Raw genomic sequence first — 23,188 nt, 5'->3', positions numbered from 1 at the left:
CTTTCAAAGTCGGCTTGTAGCAAACGTGATCGGGTGACATCATGCGCGCTGTGATCGCGAGATTACAATATCTGCATCGCTACAATAAATATTTTTACGTCAGTGCCTTCATACTGGTCAGAGGAAACTTCAATTTGTGTATGTTTTACACAGTAATTACCATTTGTTATTTATTAGGAATGTACGACTACTCAACTCTTGATCACTAATACTTTTGATACATAAAATCTATATTCAGGCAGTGACAGATCATTTTAAACGAATACTTTTGCTTTCGTTCTGACATAAGGCAGAACAATTAATCTGCAAAAGAGAATTTGAGTCCAAAATAAAACAGACAATTTACTCTAAATTAATTTGGAATAAATTAACATTGGCGCATAAGAAAACTGAGTTTTATTCTTCAACACAACACAACAACTTAAAAGCTCTGCCTGTACTGCATACAACCAGAAAAATAGATCTAGTGAATGCTCGAAATAATAATATACTATACAAATAAAGTTTTATTGTATTGTATGTTAATCATAATATTTTTAATCAGTTAATGAAAGTAGTTAAATGTGAAACAAAAAAAAATATATGCATTAAATAGGTTACGGACAAAGTCGTCAAACCACCCAAATTGAGTTAGCCAATAAATGTATAATGTTGGCAAAAGCACAATAAGAATGCACTCTAAGCAGGAATATAAAACTTTTCAACATAGACATACTCACAGAAAGTTTATCTTAATGGGCATATGAGAGGATGAACAAGAGTGCAATTTAAAGAGAAAATGCTGTGTCAGCCATTCAGAAATTTAGTTAATAAATGATCATGTTCATTTTGGTAGGCATACGCTAATAATGCACTCCATGCATTAATATGAAGCCAATATCATACACATACTTATAGACATTGTATCTTATTGGGATATAGGAGGATGGAATGAGATTGAATTGAAAAATGCTTTCTCATGCAGAAATTAAGTTAACAAATAAATATACACTATGGAAGCAACACACGAATAACACACTCTAGGCATTAACACGATAACCATATTAATCATTACGCGCCCCACCTTTACTGTCTTCTTTTAATGCCCATTTGCATGCTATCTTTTGATTTATCTAGACCGATGTTTGGTTGTAATCATTTTAATCAAATTATTTTAGATGGTTTTATTCAGATTCGGTCTTAATACTATTTTGTATCTTGTTCTGTCATGTTTTATGGAAAACAATGAATTGTCTTGTACATGAAATGTGTTATGCAAATAAACTGCATTATAAACATATGGTACAGATACAAATTGCATCGTAATGGGCATATGAGGATGCAAACGGAATTCAGAAGAGGCAAGCGCTCTGCGGAAATTAAGATCACAAATAAACAGAGATTGTCACTTTACACTATTTTGTCGCTCCCTCCTCCATCCGCAACCCTGGAAACCCTTCCGTTATCGTCCCTCTGTCCTTATTCATAAAGACATTTGTCATCCGTCATCATACTTGTAAAGCGCTTCTGTCCTTTATTTTTACCAGTACCCACCCCTTCCACCCAAAAACAAAACAAAACAAAAAAAACTGTGACTAACAGGAGAGCTTTCCTGCTTGGGCTTTCAGTCTTGAAGGCATACAATGCAGTCAACCTTCTTTTGCGTTTGTGAGTATCTTGTCACTGTTTAAGTGCCAACCAAGATAGTATTTAGCTGCCGACACAATCATTGTCGGTCACCAGACTGACTGACGATGTGTGTACTTAGTTTTTTTTTTTGTTTTTTTTATGCAAAGAAAAGTGAAGTCACTCCCTCCCACATACAAATACTGTGAGCACGCACAAGATAAGCAGCGCAATGTGATATTTCACATTCGGTGTGAAGAAGTGTATTGGCGGATTACACGTGCAAAACATGCTGGGAGCGTTTCTTTCAGCCGTCAGTGAAATATGCATCCATGTGTACTTGACCCGGTTAGGGACGATTACAGAGAAGGATGAAAACCTACTTACGTCCTTGATTAGTCCCTTTTCTAAAAAAAAATATTTGCACTCAGAACAGAATTAAATTGTCAGGTTTTGGTTTCGGCATGGTGGAGGATTGAAGTGGAAGACTCAAATGCAGGGAAGCCAGGCAGAGAGTGGTTTTAACAAAAAGTGTTTTGAAAAAAATTGAAAAGAAAACTAAAAGGCAAACAAAGAACTAGGAAAATCAAAAATATTGAAGTACAAAACAAGGATCAAACAAACAGAAAAGGAACTTGGACTTGTCATGGGAAAAAAAAAAAGAAAAACGGTACTTGACAACCCAACAGGAGTCACTGACAGCAGATATGGACAATGACCCAACAAGAACTGAAAGGAAACAGGCAACTAAACACAAACAAATTAACAAGACAACAAGGAACACCTGGAAAAGCCGCAAAAGGTTGGAGGGAGCTGATTGGTCAACACAAGGGCTTGGGTAAACGGATACAGGTGAACACAATAAGCATGACGAGACACAAAGGAACACAAGGCAAAACATGAAACTAAAATCAAAATTCTAAATCAACAAAACAGATAATGACAGAAATCTTGTAATGTGTAATGTAACGTATTTTCTTGCTCGCTCACTCCCTCACTCTCGGTCTTTTTCGCTTGAGTGCTCCCAACATGCTTTGCGTCACTAAGAAGTATAAATAGCATTTGAAATGCATGTGTTGAATCAATTATATTTAATGAATCCTTTTTTTGTTTGTTTCATTATTTGGAAGTATGCTCGTCAGTAGTAAAGATGTGACATGGTGATCATGAATGACTTGTTGACAAATGACTTCCATGCACCGCTCATCATATGAATGTAAATTCTTACAATAATAAAAGTGCAATCGTCTCTCACTATTTTGTGGGCGCCTCAATATAGACAATACCCCAATCAAAAACAACAATTCACCGGGACAATATAGACTGTTCAAATAACCTATATTACATGTTTTTGGATTGTGGGAGGAAATACACACAGGAACGGGGAGAACATGAAAATTCCACGCAGGAAGTCCGGAGCCCGGAATCGAACCCTGGACCTCTGTACTATGAGGTGGATATGCTAATATGCTAATAAATATATATATTATGTGTATATATATATATATATATATATATATATATATATATATGACAGAAGTTGTGTTGAGTTTAAATGTGAGTTGGTAAAGCTAATAACGATGCCTCCTATTTTCAGACTTGAGTGGAGTAAGTTGACCAGGTCGTTGGAAGAAGGAGGCAGTGTCGTACAGCAACCTGGCGCGTCAGCTCATCCATCATTGTCAACGCAACATGCAGTCACTCTGGCAATGGATGGACAGGACAGGCTTCCGAAATGATCATGGATGCGCCCGTGGGCAAATAAGCTATCAATCAAGGCGGCAAGGCCACAGGGGAGCTGCGGTCAGGTGAGACGCCGCTGACATATTCCTCCGCGCCGCAGCAACCGAGCCATCCGTTAGCCGTGCCCCGCGTTGTTATCGTCAAGGTCCCTTGCCTCAGATGGACAACTATATGGCGCGTCACCCCTGTCAGGAGGTATTCAGTCGTGACCTCGCATCTGCACGCCAACCGCCGATTGCCTTGACACGGCCGCACTAATTGACAAGTGCGGATCAACATCGTAATGCTACACACGGCGGATTTGGCTTGTGGGGAGGGTGGAGGAGCTGCGGTGTATGTAGTATTTTGAGAATGCAGGCTACAAGTGCACAAAAAATTCAGAATTGGGACAGTAGGTTTGATGTCATCAATTTATGGCGCTGCTTCATTGAGCATGGAGGAAACTGGTGTTGTTTCAGCAATTTTGCAATTTAAAAATGATATTAACAATTTGGTAAATTAGTTGAAAAGTCAAAACTCTTGCTTGGTCTTCCATCGATGTTACCTCTGGCTCCATTATTTGTACCCTTTGCGGCTCCTGCACAATCTGCGACGCATGCACAGAAAGTCGCTAAGTACCCCAGCGACACTAGGATAAAATACGTTGGTGACTTTAAACCATCAATTGAAATTCCATCAATTGAAATAATTTGATATGCACATTTGAAGATATATTTCCGGTGCGGGTAAATTTGAACACATTTTGGTCAAATCCGCCATGAATTGTGAGAAATCTGCTTTGTCTGAGGGGCCTTGGATGCGGGCTCTGCCAAAATGTGGAGCAAGGGCGCAAAAGGGGTAGGGCGACGGCGACCTTGTCAGAATTGGGACACCCTACACACTTGCAGCCTCGATGGGACTGTGCAATTGAGGGGCACAAGGCTGCAAGCGTAGGGATTGGGATTGGGCCTATGTTAGCTTGCTTCAAGCAACTGTTTGCCAAGTCATACCTGGCGACACGGTTTTGATGCGGACAGGATGGGGGCAGGAGTTGAGGACGCCGCGAACATCTCCAAGCGTCATGCCCAGTACAGGTGTTCCACCAATCTCCAGGATGATGTCGCCCACAGTGAGTCCATCACCCGGTGCGGCCGTGACAAAAGGGAACTCTCCATAATCGGCCCCTCCTCCAATGGCGACGCCGAGCTCCCCTGATGACCCGATCAGGGGGACGAAGATATCCTGCATCCTGGAACGCCAGTGCTGCTTCCTCACGGCCGTCTTAGACATGGCAAATGAACTGCAAGGAAGAGGAAACACAGCTTCAAGGTGTCATGTCATTAAAATGGATGCAAAATGGAAGTGTAAATTAGGAGACTGTGGAATCAGGTGGGGGGATTTATTAATCTTATTAGCTCGTATCGTGAAAAACACGAGAGTCAGGTCACTCGTATCTCAAGGATGTGGCAAAAATGGAGCTCAGTGACGCATTTTGGCATCCAGCACAGATTGTTGTAGTTGATTGACCATGCAGTCAGAAGTGACGTTATAACCCCGCCGGTGGGTGGAAGTTGGCAAGTGTGTTTATTTTCGGATTATAGTGCACATTCACAATTCAGATTTGAAGATACATCTCCTATCAGGATTTGAAATCAATAAGCTACCATCATTTTCACAGTGCATTTAAACACTGTTTTATGCAGAACTGGGATTGGATAGATAGAGACATTTTTGTATTGGGTAGTTGCATTGTGACAGTTGTTGACATTTAGTTATTTTTCTTGCTGTTCTCTCTTTTCTTTTTTCCTTGTCTGTTATGACCACATTTTTCAATCAACAAATAACAACAGAGGGAATCAGCAAAATTCTCATGGCACGATCTTAGAATCAAAAATAAATTAAATTAAATGTTTGAATTTATTTACAATTTAAAAATACATACATTTTAAAATATATATTGTATGACTTTTTTAATGTTAGGTAAAAAATGGATGGATTTAATTTTATTAATAAACTACACTGGGGAAATAAAAAAAAACATGAAAGAAACAGCTCTAACGGGTTTGTTTTGATTTTCATTCCTTGACAACATTAAGTGTGGGAATTGCGTCTGTACTCTGTATGTTTGAACACAAACACACGGCAGCACAGCGAATGGATGTTCACCACACCAAAACAATCCCTCATGCTCGGTACATTTGCCGTGTTGTCATATAAACACACAGAATTTATGCGCTCACATGAGAAAAAGCTGACTGCAAAAGTCTCCACGCCATTCTATTGTTGCTGCAAAGCATGTTTTTCCTCATCACAAAGGTGAGAGGGGGGGAATAGTAGAGGTTGCTGAGCGGATTTCTTTGAGGCAATAGTGATATGACAGCTGTGGTGTCCGTCGAGAGCAGATGAAATTTCTACGTCACCTTGACACATGGAGAAGGATGACAAATTTGCGACACCATGTCAACAATAATTCACAAAGTGACCAAACAGACAATTGTGACGTGTTCTTCAAGGAAAATGAGATGAATTTGGTAATTCGATATGAAGCTGGAAGCACGAGTGAGTTTAAGTTAAGTTGGAAAATGGCGAGCCTGCATCAAATCAAATTTAGCAAGATTATTTTACCAGCAACTCTGCACACAAAATTCCTGATTATTTTGCCCATTAATTTAGCTCACAAACATACAATTGTGGCTGTATTTTCATGACTGGCGCATTGTGGAACTCAGAGACCGGTTAGACCCGACGTCAGTAATTTTCCCATACAAGCGTTGGCTGGCGGATCTGTGTTAAAGAGAGCTACGCCACTGTGGGAGTGGTCACAGCTGACTACAATCATAGTCTATCAAAGTGGATCCTTTCATCCCTTTTAAATGTTGCTTTCAATTCACACTCTGACAGTCTGGACATGGCAAACTGGTTTTTGACATGGGCAACAAAGGCATAAAAACATCGGCGCCCGTCGACTCCAAGTGTATTGTTATATTATATATACTATACAAATAAGTTTGAATGCATTTATATTCAAACAAACTTTGCTGTACATATTCATACAACAGCATCTCTATCTTAGCCACTAGATTAGCCATTAAGCATCACTTAATCACCACATTCCAATCCCCTCAGGCGAATGTGAGACGACGATGACCCTCGCCTATGAGAAGGATAACAAGGCCAGAGTTTTAGGGCCAGATAAGCCTAAGCGGCGGCACCCCGAAAGCTGAACGAAGCACCAATAACCAGCAAGAGAAGGACAGCGTACGACGTCTTATCTTTTCTTCTTGACAGGCAGGAGTGACAGAGTTGGCTGTTTGGGGTTGGAGGAAAAGATGAAAATGAGAAGGAGCGGTGCGAAAGACGGAGGGAAGGTCTCTGGCAGGAGTAACACGAGAGGAGAGGAAAAAAACGAGTGCAGAGGTCACACAGTGATAGGGAGGCGCCACTCAGCCTGGGCTTGGCGCAGGATGCGACTGTTTGACCTTGGCCAAGGCACCATGAGTCCAAGCTTGGCAATTAAAGCGGGTCGCCCACAAAGCAGAAGGCACACAAGTTAATTTTTTTTTTTATGTACTCACATTGAGAAGGCAGTTTGCAAACCTTTTTACAGAACGTACCACCTATGCATATCATGATCATCAACACAATAGAGTCGTAGGCCTGATTATTCTGCAAAAACAAGGCAGGTTATACGGTGTTCCTAAAACTTAATAAATAAATAGATAAATAAATAAATACATTTTGTAAGTTACTGTTAACACTGTAATTGACTATAGGAAAATTGAGAGAAAAAAAAACATGCTTAAATAATAATTTAATTAAAATGTATTGCACATAATAGTTAAAGTCCTCTTATATTCAGCCAAATGCTTCAGAACTCATTGGATAGCACTGAAAGTGCAAGTGGAAAAAGCATACTGTGAAAGCGACCAAAATTATTTTTTTTAAGGCAAACAAGAGGAAGGTTTTTAACGTCCAAATCAATCACCTGTCCGGAATGCCATTGGGAATGGATTTCACTTGCTGAACTGACAAAACTGAAGCGAAATTGCCACAAGAAACAACAAGCAAAACACCAGAGATAAAATCAAGCGTCTGGTGATGTGTCATTGATGCGACAGCAAATGATTTGCAACCAAGTGCACTGGAACCTTGGTTCAATTAAATTAAAAATTTTTCATTGGTTAATTCCAGGATTGATCTGAAGAGTTCTCCAAACATCCATGCAGTCGTCTGTAATAATTGAAATGCTAAAAATAAAACCACTGATTGGTGCGGGGTAATATTCCAATCCTGTTGAGCATACTCTGCCTTCCTCCACGCGCACTGTGAGCCGACGTTACATGCACTGAGTCACATGAGCACTCGCTGTTGTCTTGACCTCGTGCGTCTGATGGCGCTTTAATGAGCCGCAGCCTGTCACGGCGGCCCAAAACCGGACTTGTGCTGCCGCTAACACACACCCTGACATCACCGCACACTCATCAGTCCATTCAAAAAGACTGCACCGAGATGCCATCAGTAGGCGGATGCAGTGCAGACATGACATGGGGGAGGACAAAAAATATATATATTGTGGCCACAATACAGATGAAATATGCACAAATGTTTATTTATGGCGACGAAATACAAGTGGTGAGATGCAAGTGACTTGAGGAAGTTGAGGTATGAATTTTTCAAGATGCCAAATCCATGAACAAAAAAACTTGAAAATTGAATAACTAATTGATTATCAAATGAATCATTTTGCTCATCAATAAATCATTTAAAAAATCAGTTTGATTTATATATGTCAAAATCCTTGGAAATTCAAACTTTCTGTTTTGTTTTGGAGGCTGAAGCTAATTAATAGCTTTTCCATTTATTTCATTCATTATTTCAAAAATTACTTGAAGCATGGCAAAGTGATGATATTCCCCCTTGTCAAACTCATTTGAACAGTTTATTGGAACCATGCCAAGTCATGATGTCACTTCCGACACTGTCCCCTTTTTGGCAAATGTGATTATGTCAGTTTTTGCTACAACACTTTTCGGCAATGTGATGACTTTAAAGGAACAGAGCGAGCTTCTGGGTTTTTGGACTGAAATTATTGGAAAAGCCATTACTATGTTCCAGCCTTCCAACAAAACCCAACAACAACAAAAAAATGTGAGTTTCTTTTCACAAGGAAAATAGCACTTTATATTTTGTACTTAAATTAAAACATGGAATAATTACAAAATTAAATAGAATTTAAAATAAATAGTGTTCAGCACACTTTTCGCTTCAGTTCAATAGACATTGTGCTCCTCCTTTAGTGTGCGATTTGGCCACCAGGGGGCAGTATAATACACAGAGACATAGAGAAAGACACACGCAGAGAAGCGCTTCAGAACTGACTCATTTTTCGCAGAGCATAAAGAATATACAGTGAATATTCAATTTTTTATTTTTTTGTAACCCATCATCTTTTTGTTTCAGTGGTAATTATAACCAATGTCCATTATTTTCAAATTTCTTATTTGCAGTTGGGCCCAATCATATTTGCGTGGGTGCACTATATGCCAGTAAGTGTTGTTAATCTGTCCGGTTAAATACATTGCTCGGTGATGCTAATCATTAGCCTGTGTATGACATTTTGCATTCGTTTGTTAGCATTAAGATGGACAAATTCGAAGCATAATGACGACCCTTGCATAACGCAAATTAAAAATATAAATTGCTTCAATGCGTCCCAAAAATGAACACAGATAACACAATGCAGAGTCAATGTTTGCTTGCAATAACAATGTGCCACTGGGATTCGTGACCTTGAGGTCATGAAAGTGCTGACCAGTAGAGATCTCCTTTCACTGACTTCCTCCAACACAATTCTGCCCAGGGACGTCGGGGTCCCTGTGCCCTGCGACCCCTCCAAACCCTACACAGTGAAATTTCAGACAACAACAATCAGTCAGTGGCAAAATGCACATCCTCTGGAATCTATTCTTAGAAATCAGTTTTTTTACCCCCCTTTTCATTTTATTTGTCTACTCTGCGAGGGAAAAAAGCTAGTCGCTTAAGGCAATAATAGCACACAGAAGAGACTAACAGCTGTGTCACATTGTTGTTGGAATTCTTTTTTTTTTTATATTACTCATCTGACAACATGTATAGTGCCAATACAGCGCACCCTTGAGATATGAGTTGAATTTATGACCAATGTCTTAATCCAAAAAAATTGTATTTCACATTATTTGTCCCAATTGAAATGAATGGAAATGCCATTCTTTAATCGGTTTAAAAAAAAACTATGTCTTTAATAAGGAAAAATAACCTAATATTGTATTTTATAAAAACTGAATAACATTAATAGAATGCAAAAAAAAACAGTTTGTGCATCACGATTTAATGCTGCATTTAAATGAATTGTCATTAAGTTATTTTCTGTTGAGGATAAAGAACTGATGCCTGTGAGTATTGTAATATTATCTGTCTAAATGTGTTGCCCCACCATTGTATTAAAAAGACTGTTAGTGCTAATGTTAGCATGTCATTGGCGTTATGCTTTGTTCCTTAGCATTAAGATAAGCAGACTTGTTCAGAAGATAACACTATGTTGTTTGAAATATGCAGGATATACCGTAATTCTCTTTTGTTTTAGGTTTAATGAAGATTACATGACGTGACAGTAAATTTCAGATGGGCGTGGCATTAAATAGTTTGAAGCCTCTTTTTTTATGATAATGGATGGCTGGGATCAATATTTTCCAAACGTTTGCATGTTGTGTTGGGAGTTGACTTGAGACTCGTGAAGTAGGTCCCTTTTATCTCAAGGCACCACTCCACATATAAATCAAGCAAAATGTGACCTCAGAATGTGAATGAATTCTGCTACGCATTATTTATTGAGACCATTAATTTCTTCAAGTTCCATGTAGCACATAGAAGAGAAGAGAGGCACAAATGAGCCCAACAATGTCAACTTGACCCAAATCACAGAAACAAGCACTCGAAAGAAAGAAAGACATACGACACACACATCAATTAATTTGACTAAATAATTGAATGGCTCAATGAAAAGTCAAGACAGCCTGCAAGTGACCCGATGGATTTACACTAGAATACTGATGTCCACTTTGCATTTGCTCGGAGCCACCATCGGTGGAGGACAGAAGATTTTTGAGCTTTAAGCCCCCTCGATCAAAGCTGTCAGGCAGAGCATCATTGGAGGATGACTCCACCCCGATGCCAGCAATATGTAAGCGTCCTGTCTGATTATTCAACAATTAGATCATTTCCTTTGCATTTATAGTTATAGGTCGAGTTGAAACCATGTTGGTTGCTTATAACAATTTCTCACTTCAATAGTTATATTTCAGCCAGCGATATGTTGAAGATCAGTCAATCAGTTCAATCGTCAGCACTTTGGGAAGATTCGCACATCCTGAACCAGATGGAGAGTCTTCTAAATGAATGAAGTCATCTCCCACTATATTAACAATTGCAAATGTCCACATTGTGGAACTAATAAAGTTAATCTTATCTTATTATCTCAGCTCTACCTATTGTTATGCTGGCCATGTACCCGTGACACAAGTGAGGCAGTCCAGTCAAGGGAACGCCTGTCAGCTTCACCGATTTCCCCTACACTTCTGTCCATCACATAATGTCCGCCGGTACATAGCTCACTGACATAATTGCCTTTGACCACAACACTGTTGTTGTAAAACGTCTGGAAAGATCAGAAGCCGACTGCAAGCAGATTCCATGTTTAAAAGCCTGGTTTGAATGTCCCTAATTAACATTTTGAATAGTTATTGAAAATACTGCATCAGGAACAGAATTGTGTCGAGTTCAAACTGCACTTTTGCCCATGAGCAATATCGGCAAGACACATCCAGTCTATTTTAAATGTAAAATGTAGCAGAAAAGCAGCTTTTGACGTTAGAGGTTGCTGTGATTTAACTCTGATAGTTCTTGAACACGCCGTAGTTGACATTCTGTTTCCGCTCTAAATGTGATCCACGATAACAAAATTAGCCGCTTCTATTAGCTCAGCTAGAATGCGCAATGACTTTACGTAAGTCAAGTTGATATTTTGTGTTCTCGCTTGAACTTCAACCGGCTGCCCTTCCAAAATGTGAATTTGGTTGAATATTGATGGGCCGACCGGCTGTGTGTTTTGTCAGCTTGAATGTGACCGGCGTGCCTAACAGCCCTATTTGTCTCTATGGGTGCAAGCACTCACAGCGAATGACCAAACGAAAAGACGGAGGACTTTTTCATATGTCTGAATAAGCACGACCCAAGTCAGCATGAGCAACGATTACATAATAAAATCATTGCAGACCAGTTACTGCACATTCAGAGGTAAACAAAGAGAACATGTTTCTATTTAAGTGCATGCTCATTTAAGCAGCGCACACATCTGGATAATTGCAATATTCACTGAATCATCATATAACAACTGAACACAAGTGAACACACAATACGCAAATATTTCCCTACGTGAGGCAAACACACGAAAAAAAAAAATGCAATCCATTGAGTTAGCGGGTCACATGACAGAAGCGAGCTGAAAGCACAAATTTGAACATTCATCAGGAGGACACACCGACCACAGTGATCATGTGCAATTAGATGGCTGTTTGATTGCCACTTGCAGACAACGTGGCGCACTGAAAAATGGTCCAAAGTTAAGAAGATGGAGAAACTCCATGTGTTTTTGACGTGTTTAAACATGAAGTGACATGTGGACAGAGTGACGAGAACAGAATCTGCGACATTGGCATTGCCACTGCAATTCAACTTTCCTCATGATCAACAGTATAGTAATGTCGAGCCAAAAGGAATTGAAATAAATGCTCTTGATGGAGCAACAACTTTGGGTAAATGAAAGCACAACAAAACGCATTGTCACATCGACGTTCAAATAAAGACAACAAAAAAGGGAAACAACATGAAAAAATTAACATAAAACAACAAGGAAATTGTGAAGAAGGAAAAATAACAGAAAACATATTTAAAAATACCAAAAAAAATGCTAATGAATTACAATTTAAGACTTAAAAAGGAAATACAAATTATAGAGGGAAAGACTGAAATTAATGATACTACCAATATTAAAGGGGAAGTCAACCCCCAAATTTTCTTGACAAGAATATGTTCTATGCAGGCCCACTAGTCGAAACATGGCAATCTGATTAATATTGTGTTTGTGAAATAGAAGTTAAGCAGTGAAATCCACCTTTTTGCATATCAGTGGGCGGCTGTTTTGACTGAAAATCACAGGACAGCTGTCCTGGGCTCAAATAATGACCAATCATGGCTCAGCTTAAGAAAACTGCTGAGCCGTTGTATGTTAGCATTTGGCCCGTGTTGCCCACGTGGTTGTTTTAAATTCATTCCGTGTAATTCTAATTTTAGTTTGCAGGAACCTTCAACTGGGAGTGGCATTAAACAGTGTCAAGCCTCTTTTCACTATTTGCCAGCCTGCAGCTTATTGTAAAGTGAGTAACTTGTCATCATTCGGGTCACCTGTTTTCTGGGTTTGGTCACGTGAATTTAAGGGCTGTGTGACATCAACTTCAGTCACCAGCAGGTGTCAGTACAAGGCAAAATGGCAGCCCAATGAGATGGATAAAAGCCGGTGGCGTTTGTTTCTGTTTAATTCATATTCCAGAAATGCAATATTAATCAGAAGACCGAGCTTAGACTAGTGAGAGCACATTGAACATGATTGCAAAGATTTATTTTTTACGATAGATCTTTCAAGGTGTGTTTTGTTAGTTGAATAAATACAAAGTTTTGCAATTACTGAATAGTCCTGTATATCAAGCATGATTTCAATATCAATTTAAATAAATTAGATTTGTTTTCTCCCATAATCGCCCAGCCTTAATTTCGATTGTGCAAAGCGAGTGAGGGCCTGATTTCCCCCATCACGCACAGCAAAAACAAAGCCTCTCTATTTCACTGTGACGTGTAGTGAAACATGCTGCTTCTAATCTTGCCGCATCATCCTCCCGGGGGTGAAGCTGAGGTCATCCAAGTAAAGCATTTTAAATAAGTAGTGATCTTAAGATCATTGGGACTACAAGTAGTAGAATGTGAATCTTTTAAGGCATGTGTACCATGAACCAATGGAATCATGAGACCTATTTTAAGGGGGCTTGGAACCTCCTAAAATTAAATTAATTATTTAAAAAAAATTATTAAGGATGTAAAACATGCCGGAAGGTTTGCGACGCCTGATGCATAGAAATCAGGATATGAATTGAGAGAGCAACAAGGAAAGTGATATCTACCCATACTAGAAATGTGACATGAAAGGATTTAATTTGTGAAAAGAAAGTCTAGGAATCATATCAAACTCAATGTGGATATGATATGTGAAACATTTCATGCGAGGTGCATCATATAAGACCTACATTACATGGCATTTTATTGAGGAAAGTAATGATTAGAAAGTGGAGGGAGCACTCAAAACGCGATGAACCAATTTGCGACTCTTAAAAGCAGACGGCATCCTGCTTCCACCCACAAAGTAGAGGGGGCCCGGGCCCCTCAAATAATATTTCACATATTTTTTTTATCTCATGCCTCTCTCCTCCGCTCTGCCTTATTGTCTTGCTTGCCCCCTCAAAAGTAAACTATATCAAATTGTTTCTCATGTCATGTTTCTCGACTCCCCTTTCACTCTGCTCATCGTATCAGCTCGTCGTGAGGGATCGCTGTCTGTAGCGAGCGGAGACCAAACTTCCAATCACCCTTCAGTTTGCAAATGAGCCAGAGTCAGGTTTCTAATAGCAGTATGCAGCAGTAAACTGCAAATGTAAAATGCAAAATTTGAACTGTTTCATAGTGTTTCGGGTAGTAACATACTTAATTGATCATAACATAATAAAAACAAGAGTTTATATTTTTGGGAAAATCTTAATTTATCCCGTCAACAACAACAACCAAAACCATAATATCACATTTTTTCTCATTGCTAAGCCTATTTACCTAGTCATGTGTTACGGCACCGGGAGAGAGCATTCCCTGCCACAGACTGCATGAGTACAAATGATCTGAACGTACCGACCTCTAAAGAAAGCCCCGCCCTCACCCAACTTCTGCAATCTTACAATCGCAAAAAAAAAAAAAAAAAAAAAAAATCAACATCGCAAAAAAAAAAAACAAAAAAAAATCAACAGACTTGTCCCAACCTCTTGTATCTCATTCTTCTCAGGGACTCAGCCTTGTAATCAATTGACATACAACACAAGACGAGTGTAGAGATTGCTTGCATTCAATTCTGCTGGTCATTCTGAGGTTACGCGTACAATGCAGCACAAGGCCCCTTCAAGATTTGCGGCTGCCGCCTTCATACATTCCTAGACCTGGCCTTCCCACCGAGTAGCTGGCAAGTGCAGATGTTAATTCTGTTTTCATTACATTGTTAAGTCTTCTAAGGGAAACCTATCTCTGTCATTCTTTTGTTGATTGAAGATGAAAGGCTTGGCTTATTTTGTGACAATACAGTGACATTTTTTGCATACAGATTGGCATGCACCATAAAAAATGTGTACATATTTTTTTCATTGTTTTGTGTGGTTGATGCTGTACACATACGTCCTGTTTTTATGTAGCGTGTTGTTCAATTTTTACAATATATTACCAATCTTTGTTAGCTGTTTGCACTTGCTCACATCTTGTGCATCCCTTGTGGGCTTAGCCAACCTAGTCCATAAAACCTAGTGACGCCCCTGCCCTGACCTCTCCCTCCCGACAGTCCCACCAAACTGTGCGAGTGACACGGGCTGAAGTAAAGCTCCGTCCTGCTCGCCCACTTCCAAATCTAGGGCATGTGAGTGCCACGCACAAAATGGACAGCAGTGGCAGATTTAAAAATAAAAGATTAAATGCTTGTGGCTGTAAAACATAGAATAGACCTCAATGCGACATGGAAAAGCATGGAAGCGTGCTTACACACTCAATAACGACTCGGTACATGAAAAAGCTGATAAGAATACATGGAATGAAAAGTAGTGCGGCGCTTCTCCGCACGCTAGTCGCAAATCTCAAATCTACGCCCGTGAGTGACTACTAACAGATCAGAGTACTATATGAAAACATTGTAAATATCTAGCATTTATAGGATTTTACGAAAGTCCCTGATGAGTGAAAATTAATGACTTGTAAATTTGACACACGGTAGAGTAGTGTTGTTTCCAACTCTGTCAAATTTGAATGATTAAAAAAAGCAGAAGCTACAAAATTAAGCTTTTTAAATTGTGAAAATTAAAGCAGCGTCCGCGCTCGAATACCATTATGACAACCAGGAAAATTTTTTAACATGCGTTAAACCACACCTACTATAAAACATTTTCAAAAACATGGAGACTTTGCCATGTTTTACTGTCACTTCTATATCTGTAAGGATTCTGCATTGACCAGATAGGTCATGGGGTGTCTACAAGTGACACTTTATTTCATTAAATGGATTCTCATGCGGGCGGCACGGTGGGCGACTGGTTACCGCGATCGCCTCACAGTACAGCGGTGCAAGGTTTGATTCTGGCTGCTTCCTTCCTGTGTGGAGTTTGCATGTTCGCCCTGTGCCTATGTGGGTTTGTGCCGGGTACACCGGTTTGTCTTTGTGTGCCCTCCGATTGGCTGGCAACCAGTCCAGGGTGTACCCCGCCTACTGCCCAAAGACAGCTGGGACAGGCTCCGACCTGCCCGCGAACCTTGTGAGGAGAAGCGGTTCAGATAATGGATGGATTATCACGTTTTTTTTGTTGTTTTTTTTAATACAATCTGAAAATTATGCCCACCTGGCAGCCATCGCAAAGAAGCAGGATTTCTACATCTGCTGTCCTTTCTCAAGATTCTTCTCTCAGATTTCCACCAAATTTATTTATTTTTTTGTTTTGTTTTTCCAAGCCTAGTTGGGGGATTTGCACTTTGAAGCTGTTTTGTAATGAAGGGCACAAATATTGTTATTGAGAGCACATCTGTAAAAGACACACACCTGATTGGAGAATGGGGTCGAGGTGATGTTTTCATGGGAGACACTTTATCATTCGGGATCAAGGTCAAGGAAAGCATGTGCATGTTGTGCTGTGTATATGCAGCTTTGGTGAGGAATACCGCTGAGACAAGAGATCCTCTCACTTAGTCTGTCATGACGCATTACACCTCACACTGCGGCCAGAGATGAGCGCTCGGCAGGAAGCACCGGCAATTTCACCAAACTATGAGTTGAGAATTGCCTACAGAAAAATGGGCAAAATGGTACTCATTCATCCAGTTTATTGAGGTTGCCTGAGAAAGGCAACCAGAACAGTTCCGTTTGCAATCAATTCAATGTCTTGAGAACATCTATGCTAGATTTGAGAATTTTTTTTCCCTGATGACTTTTTACTTTTATTTCTTACATTTCAATACAGATATCAGTACTTTCTAGTTTTGACTTTGTCCAAATAGGCTTGTTTTTTTTTTTATCAAACGGATGATGACCTGACACACACACAAAAAACAAATGAAATACAGACCTTGAAGAGGACTCTTTGATGTTGTTGGCTCCAAAAATACATGGCGAGTGCATTTCGTGCTGTGGCGGACTAAAAAACACCTATCTGTCTAATCTAAAAAAAAAAAATAATTTAAAAATAAATATTTGCACAATTTTAATAAAGAATGCACATTTTAAAAGTGTATCCAGATATCTCTTTCCCCCATGTCAAAATGATTTCATTTGAAGTCCTTGGTCTGGACGGTTCAAAATTGGGACAAAAACTACTTGATTGCCTATCTGGATCTTGAATATTAAATGTGTTCAACCTTTACGAACAAAAATCTTCACATGTGTGGGGAAAGTTATAATAAATAAATAAATAAATATATACAGTATAGTGCATTTACAAACCAATCTTTGAATTCACTCTACTCTGTCTTTAAGAATAAAGAGTAGGTACTTTTGCAACCTCTAAAAATCATGGAGTCACTATTCTTACTAAAGGGTGTGGTAGCCTTATAAAGATTCCTGTTTCATATTGAAACAAAGTGAAGGTCACTCCGAAGCAGGTCTTCTTCAGGTGTGCGTCTTCCAAGTGAATTCGTGCTGATTCAGTATAGAGCCGGATGAAGGTGACCCCTCCCTCGCCTGCTGCCTGTCTCACCACCTAATATTGATCCCACTTGTGTCCAACTCACATCCGACTCAAGGATACACGGATTCATTGCATTCTTGACATTTCAGATATGGCCCGGTGTAAATTGTAACACCGCACGTCGCCATTGATCTCTTATTGACTCGCTCACTCTGTCCGAGTTTAACCACTTAACAGAGGCTTATCTGATCCAAGTTGAATCACACTGAAAAAAGGTGTGCATGGGAATGCTGTTGCTCTTGTTATTGTTGTTGTTGATTTCGTGAAATGAGGCGAGGACTAAGAATAGAGCGGACTACAAGTGCAGAATCTAAATGCAGTGGCTGGGAGCAAAGGTTTGGACCACAGATGGGAGAATGTGCCTGCGTAGCCCTGCCCTGTCAAGGGTAAACTGTACACACGCACGCACGCACACACGCTCACTGATTAACACACACACATATGCACGCACATCGTTTTTGCCTCACCTTAAAACAGCAGGATGAATATGCATAAAGCCGAAGGACACAGGAGGTACCTAATTAGGCAATCAGCAACTCCCCAATGCATTCCAATGACAGAAGATAGACGTGCCTCGCTTACTCCTCCTCTCTTGTTAGTCATGCTCCCCGTTCACATTCCTATACACCGAGTGACATAAACTTAAAACGATTATCGGCGTATCATGAGAGGGCAAGAGCAGGATTTGCTACATTATTGTTATAACAAATTCATCACAACATCCTTGACTGCAAAAGAGCGCCGAGTAAAGTCAGGGCCACGCATACTCATCCATCATGCCCTACGTCATGAAGAAACACGCCCTCAACAAATAAAACGTACCTTGAGGCGTTTATGCGCAACCTCGCAAAAACAGTTCCGGGAAACATAAATCCATTTTCCTCGTCAAGGTGAACTGGAGCAGGTCACAGCTGACACCCTGGACTGGTCGCCACACATGGGCCTTGAGATACAAATTTCATTTGATAGGGTCCACACCGCTATGTCAAATCATCCTTCGGCATTGAAATCCATTTCAGCATTTTTTTTGTTTCAACATTGTGCTATTCCTGGTGTGCACACCTTCGCCACTTCGGACAGTATATTACAGACTTACAGAAATATATTGAGACGGTCGCAGCTACTCAGCAGGCAGCAGTAAAATTGGTTGTGCTTTGCAGTAGATAAAGAATGCATGTCTGTGAATACTGTTATATTATGTGCCTACATGTGTTGCGACACCGTTTATGTTCAAATATCTTTATTTAAAGCTGCATCAGATACGAACGAATTTTGCATTGTTTGTTAGCATTAAGCTAAACAGTTTAAACGACAGCTCGTATCTGGCTCAAATCTCAAGGCATGATAGCCAACAAGCATTCCAACCTAGGGACAACTTGGAGTCTACAATGAACCTAACAAGCTGACACGTTTTTGGGCATGCCAGGTATTCCAGCCAACATTCAAAGGCCACATAAGAAGCTTCTGCACAAAAAAAAATATATATATATCATACAGCACGCTATCAATCTTTAGCAATTAATATCAATGAACCCTTTGGCAATGAACAAGTGGTGCATCAACAGTCTGTGGGTAAAAAAGACAAATTTCATTGGAGCTGAGGCGTTCTACATACCACGGAGACTCAAACAAGGCGTGTGATTGGTTCACAACGCGAGATTGGCTAATGAGAGAACGAGTGAATTCATTCCGTGAGCTGTTAGGTGTGCATCATCGCAGTCCCACCCAACAACTTTCCTTGTTCTATCTCGCCAGTCTCGTCCATGTTAATAAACGTATGACAACATTCTGTATGGAAACTCATAACGTTATTCAAACGAGTCGAGACGTATAAGTGGACAATAAACAGCCATGGTCAGAAGCTGTTAACGGAGCGCACTCGACCAAGCGCGGCTTGCTCAGCACGACGAAACATCGGCAAATAACACATTGAAGTGTTTTGTTATTGTCTGAAAAGAGCTTACTTTAACTAGAATCCTGCATTGCATTTTATACAAAGGTCTTTGTTGATGTTATTGTGCAAAGCGAAAGTTAAGTAATTATTTATTCCGGTGACTGTGCGTCTTTGTGGTTTTAAAAGTCGAGGGAAGAGAGTAGAAAACAAAGACGATGAAGAAGAAGCAAAAGCAAAGGGTTTAAGAGTGAATAAATACACCATAATTGTACCCAGAGCTGGACAGTCCGACTTTTTTTGTGAATAAGGGCGGGGGTGTCGAGGCCAGAAGGCCAGCAAGATCGCAGCCGCAGGGCAAGGGACTGACCGGCAAAAAAGGGTCAATTACCCAGCTGTGATTTTACCTTTGGCTAAAATTCAGCTCGGGATTCTCGTTAAGGTAAGCCAAATTTGGGATAAAAAAATTATTTTAAACAATTACGTGGTTATTAGCCGATGTTCGGCTGGGCTTGTAGATCATGTTCATCGCATAGTCTAGAGCTCTGTATTTATTCTTCATTTTGCATTTTTAAAGTCAAATTTGTTGCACAACAAGTACTTCTAAGGTTGGGAACCATGTTGGGGGAGTCGCAACGTCATAATAGAGATGGAAATCCCCCCGTAAACATTAAAAATAAAAATCTAAAATAACAATAAGAATTAAAAATGCCAACCTCTATTTTGCATTTTTTTTTTTACCTTAAAAGGGGGATTCACGTCCCCATAAACCTCAATAAATGACGGATTACTGTATACTAGTGTGGCCAAGCAGGCACACCAGAAAAAGCAGCACAATTAATTGAATTTAAGTATAAAATGCAATTACTATTTAATTGTTTACTTACTATTTAATTGAATTATTTTTCTGTTACATTAGACTAGTAGCTAAAGAGAGTTTTTTTCTTTAAAATAATACACACACAGACAAACGTGTTGTGAATGTGGATTAATGACATTTCCATGTCAATGAAGAAAGATGATGAGAGATACAAATTCAAATCGTATCTCAGTGCAAACATTTATGAAAAAAAAAAGAGATGGATGTGGGGGGGTGGGGGGGCAACCACTTGGACACCTTCACTAGAAACATTTTACAAGGTGCAAACTTCGGGGTAAAAAAAAAAAAAACGCCTCGGAACCTCACGCGGATCACCTGCCCAAACTTCACCAGCACACGTGACTCGCACCAAACATTCATCACCACAAAGTGGTGACCACATGACATCATGCCCGCTCCACGCATGCACGCGACGGATGCAGGTGGAAATCCTGAATCATTCACTGCCTGTTTACTGACCTGGCGTGGCGCTGACACACACACATCCTCTTCAAGCAGTTGAGCCGCTCAAAGAGGATCCGTTTGAACGCGTCTATATACATTGCCGTCCGGTGTTGGACGTAAATCCTGCACTTGGGAATTATTGTTTAGATTTGGAGTAAGCACACGCGTGGTGGGTGACTGCAATGATGAGTGCCGCCGCCACCGCCGCCACCACCGCGTCCCGGAGAAAGAAAACTCGAGAGGAGGCGCGCGGCTGACGGGATATTTGGACACTAGTGAGAGATGTTGTAGAGAGGCAAGGAGAGAGAGAGAGAGAGAGGAGAGAGAGAGAAGAGAGAGAGCGGGATGGCACATTGACATGCTCTCGCATAGACACAAACACACACATACACATACACACGATCTGGCAAGCTGCTTATAAACGTGTCACTCTATGGATCATGTCTGACATGCTCTTTTAACTTGTGACGTCACCGTGTAACACACTTTCATTCCGAACAAGCTCTTACCTCCATGTTCGCTTTCTCCGCTGCAAATAAATTCAATGCATGGAGTTTGTTTCCTCTGGCACGGTTGTTAGGCATTTCTTTATATCTTCCTTCTTCTTTTAAATTATTATTCTTTTTTTTTGTACTGGCGCTATTGGCGGTAAAACAAACAATTTAGCCCGACGTGTCATTGACATGCAGCCGTGGTGCGTTCAAGACACCTATTGTTGCGCACGATGAGCTGGGAAAGCTGCATGACTCCGATTGCATTTGTCCGAGACAAAAGGAAGACACCACGCCGCTCCCAGAAGGCGAAATAGTGGGCAAGACGTCAAGAGGGCAAATACTAAGGTCAAAAGGGAAGTTGAGGGGCGGAAGCTTGGGAGGGAAGGAAAGGAGTTCAACGTACCGCCCCTTGTTTGCCTCAGGAGATCGACACCTGCAGCATCACTCGGAACAGAGGCACAAAAGTCTCCCTTTTCTACAATTCAGTGGCACTCATAGCTGTACATTTTACAAGTATACTGGGAGAAAAAAATAGACCTTTGAATAATCATCTAATTTGAACATGGAGGTAGCTGATTAAAATGGTAAACTGAAGTAACTTTAAAAATAAATAAAGATTAAAAATGTTGCCGTCTCAAAAATAACGTCAGTTTACAATCATGTGTAGCTTCTGGACATGTTGTAATTAATTACGCCAAAAATAAACAACATAAAAAATAAATAAATGGGTGAACTGCCTATAAAGTTGTAGAGAGAAAGAATCATATTTCTGCCACAGCAGAAAAATATTACATTATAAAATGTTTTCATTTTAACAAGCTAAGTTTAACGTATATTATAAATTTCACCTTTTAACACAAGATATTTTTACGTTAAAATGTAAATTTGGTTTCCGCATTAGAAAAAAAAACCCTAAGCAATTCATTCAGCTTCAGGTCCTTACTTATCGCATTTTATTAAGCTTATTGCATTTTTAATGGGATAACAAGGTATCACGTTTGATCGCAATAAGTTAGATTTCCCGTTCAGATCACTGGCAAAATCCTGCCTTCTGAATTAAAGTTCGAACTCAAAGTTCTATAATACTGTAAAAACAGTGACGATTGCTCTGAGGTTGTAAGGTCAGCATCTCTGCGATCTATGGGCAGTGGGCTGGCCCAGAAGCTCAGCTTCTCATGCATGCTAATTTATATTATACCATATGGAAAGCGCTTTGTTACAGCTCCATCTGTTGTGAAATGCGCTATAAAAATAATATTGTATTGTATTGCATTGTATGATTGGATGATCTGGTCTGAGGCGGAATCCCTCCTTAATTGACATTAAAGTCAGCAAATCAGCGATCTTGTAGTATAAACTCCACTCACTGTAGCATATTCAAAGTTTTTCATTCTGTTGTTCTTAACTGATCCGAAGACTTTACCGATACCCAGTGACTTTGTCTTTGTTGAAAACGACTAGCGTTGTGTTTGGGGATTCTCTTCTGTCACTTGGCGGTTTGGTATTTTCAATACACTAAAGAAACAACCAATAGCTCCCGGGGTCTTAGTAATTTAGCATGCAATATTGACAGCTGACAGCTGTACTGCAGGGTTGGTGACATTTTTTTGTTTTGAATGCCCAGCAGCCACCATGTCTACAAAAAGTGTTTAAAAAAAGATTTACACATAGGAGGGAGGAAATTTCTCTGCTTTGTTGTGACAAATGCAGAAGCCAAACTTATCACGTTAAACCCTGCAATATATCATGTTCTCTTTTTCTGGTAGAGCAGCAATACACAATCCCATACTTAGCTATGACAATCATGGCCAAGAAATTCAGTAGTTTGGGAAACCAACATTGAAAAAAAAAATCCTTCATCATCATTTGAACACGTATATCGGTTGCACATAATTCAAATGTGAAATGACGTCATTTACCCCTCTTTTCCTTACTTAAATATCCATCCATCCAACCATCTTCTGTACCGCTTCTCCTAACTAGGGTCGCGGGGGTGCTGGAGCCTATCCCAGCTATCTTCGGGCAGTAGGCG

The 23,188-nt window shown here is 40.0% G+C and overlaps 1 protein-coding gene across 6 annotated transcripts in view; it reads right to left on the bottom strand.

Annotated features, from left to right (window-relative positions):
* Positions 1 to 21,490, bottom strand: part of magixb (MAGI family member, X-linked b) — a 64,557-nt gene extending 43,067 nt beyond the window's left edge. For 3 of the 6 annotated variants that reach the window (XM_088289800.1, XM_088289803.1, XM_088289805.1), the window contains exons 1-2: positions 20,678 to 20,917; positions 4,338 to 4,627 (exon numbers count right to left, since the gene is read on the bottom strand). In XM_088289800.1, the coding sequence (XP_088145926.1) occupies positions 4,338 to 4,627; positions 20,678 to 20,760 (373 nt within the window). In that variant the 5' untranslated portion in view covers positions 20,761 to 20,917. Of the gene's footprint in view, positions 1 to 1,992; positions 2,963 to 4,337; positions 4,628 to 6,589; positions 6,667 to 20,677; positions 20,918 to 21,171 lie in introns of those variants that run through there. The other 3 variants (XM_088289801.1, XM_088289802.1, XM_088289804.1) reach the window with 3 other exon arrangements.
* Positions 21,491 to 23,188: the final 1,698 nt, after the last annotated feature.

The sequence above is a fragment of the Idiotropiscis lumnitzeri genome, chromosome 3 (assembly GCF_059441095.1).
Source record: "Idiotropiscis lumnitzeri isolate Australia: NSW breed Sydney's pygmy pipehorse chromosome 3, RoL_Ilum_1.0, whole genome shotgun sequence".
In the NCBI taxonomy this organism is placed as follows: domain Eukaryota; kingdom Metazoa; phylum Chordata; class Actinopteri; order Syngnathiformes; family Syngnathidae; genus Idiotropiscis; species Idiotropiscis lumnitzeri.
This window is presented reverse-complemented; position numbering and strand designations above follow the sequence as displayed.